This window comes from Chelonoidis abingdonii, chromosome 14, assembly GCF_003597395.2.
Source record: "Chelonoidis abingdonii isolate Lonesome George chromosome 14, CheloAbing_2.0, whole genome shotgun sequence".
Taxonomy (NCBI): Eukaryota; Metazoa; Chordata; order Testudines; family Testudinidae; genus Chelonoidis; species Chelonoidis abingdonii.
In genome coordinates, this window is record NC_133782.1 from 39,864,879 (window position 1) to 39,869,828 (window position 4,950).

Genomic DNA, 4,950 nt, shown 5'->3' on the forward strand with positions numbered 1-4,950 from the left:
TCTGGAATGTTGTGAAGAGCTGATTGTTCCGCTTCCTAAGTGAGCACTTTTTGCCTTTGTCTTTATTGAACTTCACCGGTTTAGCACTCGACACAATATTGGTCTCCGAATTTGTCCCATGATCATTTTGGATTGTGACCGCCTGTCCCCAAGCAAGTTACAATCCACTCCCAGTTTGGTATCTGTCTGCAAACTAATAAGCGTGGACTTTCTATGCCAACATCTAAGTCATGATGAAGATATTGAACAGAGTCATCCCAAAACAGACGGCCGGCGAAACCCACTGTTATCCTTTACAGCAAGATTGGGAGACCATTTAATAACTACTCTCTGAGTACAGTTTCCAGCGCATGTTAAGCGATACCACCTTATAGTAGCCCCATCTAAATTTAATTTGCCTAGTTTATCGATAAGGGATATCATGCAGACCACGTATCAATGCGTTACTAAAGTCTAGGTGTAACACATCACAGCACTGCTCCTTAGCCTACAAAACTCTTATCGCTATCAAAAGAAAGTTACAATTGGTTTTGACATGACACGATTGTTCTTTAGCAAATCCAGTAGCTGGCTATCCCTATCACTTTCCACCACCTTCAAGTGTTTGCGACTGATTCCTTTAATTACTTGCTCCATTATCTCCTGGCAGCAGAAGTTCCAACTAACTGGGTCTGTAGTTTCCTGGTTGTTTTTTATTTCCCTTTTTAGGAGATGGGCACTATATTTGCCCTTTTCTCAGTCTTCTGAATCTCTCGCCGTTCTCCCATGACTCTTTCAAGCAATCAATAGCTTTAGAGGCTCAGATGACCCTCCTCTATTATACTTGAGTATCTTGGCATGATTTATTGCCTGTGGACTTGCAGGCATCTAACTTTTCTAAGTGATTTGTAACTTGCTTCTAGTTTTTTTTAACTCTAAACCTACCCTTTGCCAGTAACGCCTCATTTGTTAGACATTCCTTAGAACTTCTTCTCAAGTGAAGACCGAAACAAAAAGTCATTAAGCCTCTCCCATTCAAGTTTTCCTTTACTCTGTTTCTCCTCCTCACTGACGCAGTGGGCGCTACCCTGTCCTTAGGTCTTCCTCTTGCTTCTAATGTATTAGATAAAAACAGTCTTCTTGTTTCCTTTATTCCCATAAGCTAGTTTGAGCTCATTTGTGCTTTGCCTTTCTAACTTTGCCCCTCCATTCCTGTGTTGTTTACCTATATCCATCCTTTGTATCTGACTAGTTTCCATTTTTTATATGACTCCTTTTTATTTTGTAGGTCATGCAAGATCTCGGTTAAGAACCAAGGTGGTCTTTTGCCACATTTTCTTTCTTTCCTACCTCATTCGGAATAGCCTGCTTTGGCCCGATTAATAGTGTCCCTTTGAAAAACTGCCAACTCTCTCAGTTCTTTTCCCCCTCAGGTTAGTACCCATGGGAATCAAGACTATCAGCTCTCTGAGCTTACCAAAATCTGCTTCCTGAAATCATTGTCCTATTTTGCTGGTATACTCCCTTCTACCCATCCTTAGAATTGCAAACTCTATGATTCATGATCACTTTCACCCAAGTTCCTTCTACTTTCAAATTCTGAACGAGTTCCTCCCTATTTGTTAAATCAAGTCTAGAACAGTTCCCCTCCTAGTAGCTTCTCAACCTTCTGAAATATAAAAGTTTGTCTGCAATGCAGTCCAGGAACTTATTGGATAGTCTGTGCCTGCGGTGTTATTTTCCCAACATATATCTGGATAGTTGAAGTCCCCCATCACCACCAAATCTTGGGCTTTGGATAATTTTGTTAGTTGTTTAAAAAAAGCCTCATCCACCTCTTCCACTTGGTTAGGTGGCCTGTAATAGACTCCTAGCATGACATCACCCTTGTTTTTTACCCCTTTTATCCTAATCCAGAGACTCTCAATGCTTCCGTCTCCTATGTCCATCTCCATCTCAGTCGAAGTGTGTACATTTTTAATATATAAGGCAACACCTCCTCCCATGTTAATATATAAGGCAACACCTCCATGCACCACCCTGCCCAGGGTGCTGGCCAACATGATGGTGTTAGCACTAATTTTTAAAATATCGGAGAAACTATGGAGACTAGATCTTCGACTAATACTAGAGTTTAAATGGGTTATCAATATCATTCAATACCATACTCAATAAAGGCTATAGAGAAATACCCTTTAAAAAAAGAGAGATGCCTGTATATATTTAAATAATTAGTAATAGCTAAGGTGCTAGGTCATTGCATAAAAGATTAGGCAGCATTTTTCCTGGGTTTGCGGCTCCAATACAATGTTGTTCTGCATTGCAGCTCTGTGCATGCAGCTATTAACGTGTACATAACCAGGACAACCAGAACATCTCGCCTTATGTCATGCCTTGAATCTTACTATAATAGGATTAAAAAAAGAACTAGGTAAGTTTATGGAGGATATTAGCCAGGCTATTAGCCTGGCTATTAGCCAGGATGGGCAGGGATGGCGTCCCTAGACTCTGTTGCCAGAAGCTGGGAATGGGTAACAGGGGATGGATCACTTGATGATTACCTATTCTGTTCAGTTCCTCTGAAGCACCTGGCATTGGCCACTGTCGGAAGATAGGATACTGGGCTAGATGGACCATTGGTCTAACACAGTATGGCTGTTCTTATGTTCTCATCCATAAACAATGATAATTCATTTCTTCTAAAATAGTTCAACAAATTATCTGTTACAGGAATGCAGATTCCTCGCAATTGCTAAACCCAATAATTCATTTTGTAACCAGAAGGGAAAAAATTTTTAAAAGGAAAAAAATCCATAGGTTCACAAATTCCAAGGGCAAAAGGGACCATCTCATCTGAGCACAAACAGCTCATAGAACTTCCCAAAAATGGTTCACATTTGAACTAGAGCAGATCTTTAAAAGAACATACCAGTCTTGATTTTAAAACTTATTGAATGATTTGCTGACTATGCACTAAACTTGAAGTAGACTTTCTCTGTATTTGCTTCTAGAGTTTGTTGGATACATCTCATGGCAAAGGCAAGCTGGGACAATAAAACATCTGTCACGGAATTCATCCTTCTGGGATTCAGAGATCTCCCTGAGCTGCAGACCCTCCTCTTCCTCCTGTTTCTGGTGATCTACATTGTCACCATGGCTGGGAACATCCTCATCTTTGTGCTTGTTGTGACTGATCATCATCTTCACACCCCCATGTACTACTTCCTGGGGAACCTGTCCTGCTTGGAGACCTGCTGCAGCTGCACCATCCTGCCTAGGGTGCTGGCCAGTTTCTCAACAAAGACAACTGAAATGTCATTTACTGGTTGTTTCATGCAATTATATGTCTTTGCTTCTCTGACAGGTGTAGAGTGTTATCTCCTCTCTGTGATGTCTTATGATCGGTATCTAGCAATCTGCAAACCCCTGTACTATGGGGCCCGTATGAACAGCAGGTTCTGCCTCCAGCTAGCAGCTGGGTCTTGGCTAAGTGGATTTCTAGCTAGTTCCATCATAATATCATTGGCTTCCGAACTAATTTTCTGTGGCCCCAACAAAATTGACCATTTCTTCTGTGATTTCACCCCAATAGTCAAACTCTCTTGCAGCAACACCCACCTTGTCACTCTTTTGGATATCGTGCTGTCATCTATATTCACTTTGCCCCCATTTCTGTTGACCCTGACATCCTACATTTGTATCATCACTACCATCTTGAGAATCCCTTCCACTACCGGGAGGCAAAAAGCCTTTTCCACCTGCTCCTCCTACCTCATTGTGGTGACAATTTTCTATGGGACCCTGATGATTGTCTATATGTTACCAAACACCAAGAGACTGAGAGATCTGCACAAATTTTTTTCCCTTTCCTACACAGTCTTGACTCCCATGATCAACCCGCTCATCTACAGCCTGAGAAACAAAGAGGTCAAGGAGGCCCTTAGAAAAGGGATATGGAAATGCGTGTCTCACACATGACAACATGGGATCCAAGATTTTTTTTGTTCAATAAAATGAATGGGGAGAGGGTATAGTTGCATATATAAAACAATGCCCCTGATATCGGGATGGTCCCAATAATATTGAGACATCTGGTCTCCCTAGCTGAGCTATGGAAAATTCAGGGCTTCCAGGTTTCCAATGTCCATATATCTGCCTTTGCCAGACAGCAAAAGTCTGGTCAGTTTCCCAGCTTACAGTCAGTTGTGAAACTGACAAGACTCATGTCAAATTCATGTGCCAGGTCACAATGCAGGGAGCTGGGTCCAGCATCGTGAGACAGGAGCTGCAGTTGTGGGGTGACAGTAGGGTGGGCTTGCTCTTTACCTCATCCCCACCCTACAGGGCCTCCCATCTTCACTGGGGACATGACCCACCCTCCCACAATAAAATGAAATAAATCAAAATTCCAAAAAACAAAAGAAACAATTATAAATAGAATTTCCTGAGAATCTACTCATCGTATCTTAATGAGGGTATAGATTGAGACTGGGACTTTGCAAAGCCCCTTAGGTGATTCAGGCACCGATTCCCATTACACTTACTCAGAATTGGGTATCTAAATACCTTTGGCTTTCAAAGTCTCAGCCTGAAAGCTTCATGCCCCTCATAGAGTTAAAATTCATGCTCTTTGACCCCAACTGCTACTTTGATTTCTACTACAGTTAGACATAGAAGCCACTTCTGAGGCTGCACAAATATTTGCTGGCCTGAAGAGCTTCTACTTCAAAAAGAGATAGAGAATAGGAGGGCAAGCAGAGGCTCAGAGAGGGAAAGTACTGTTCCCTATGTATCAAGTGTACCAGATTTGCATCCTCAGTACTCTCATGTATGGTGGGGAAACACGGACAATTTTGCGCTCATCAGGAGAAAAGGTTAAACAGTTTCCACCTACATTGTTTATGCCAACACCAAATGGCAAGATAAAGTTACCAACGCAGAGATTCTTCAAAGGGCAAATTTACCAAATGT

The 4,950-nt window shown here is 41.8% G+C and overlaps 1 protein-coding gene across 1 annotated transcript; it reads left to right on the forward strand.

Annotated features, from left to right (window-relative positions):
- The first annotated feature begins 3,006 nt into the window (after nucleotides 1–3,006).
- LOC116816458 (olfactory receptor 6F1-like) lies at nucleotides 3,007–3,957 on the forward strand. Its single transcript, XM_032765703.2, has one exon. The coding sequence runs from the start codon at nucleotides 3,010–3,012 to the stop codon at nucleotides 3,955–3,957; it is 948 nt and encodes a 315-aa protein (XP_032621594.1). The 5' UTR covers nucleotides 3,007–3,009.
- Nucleotides 3,958–4,950: the final 993 nt, after the last annotated feature.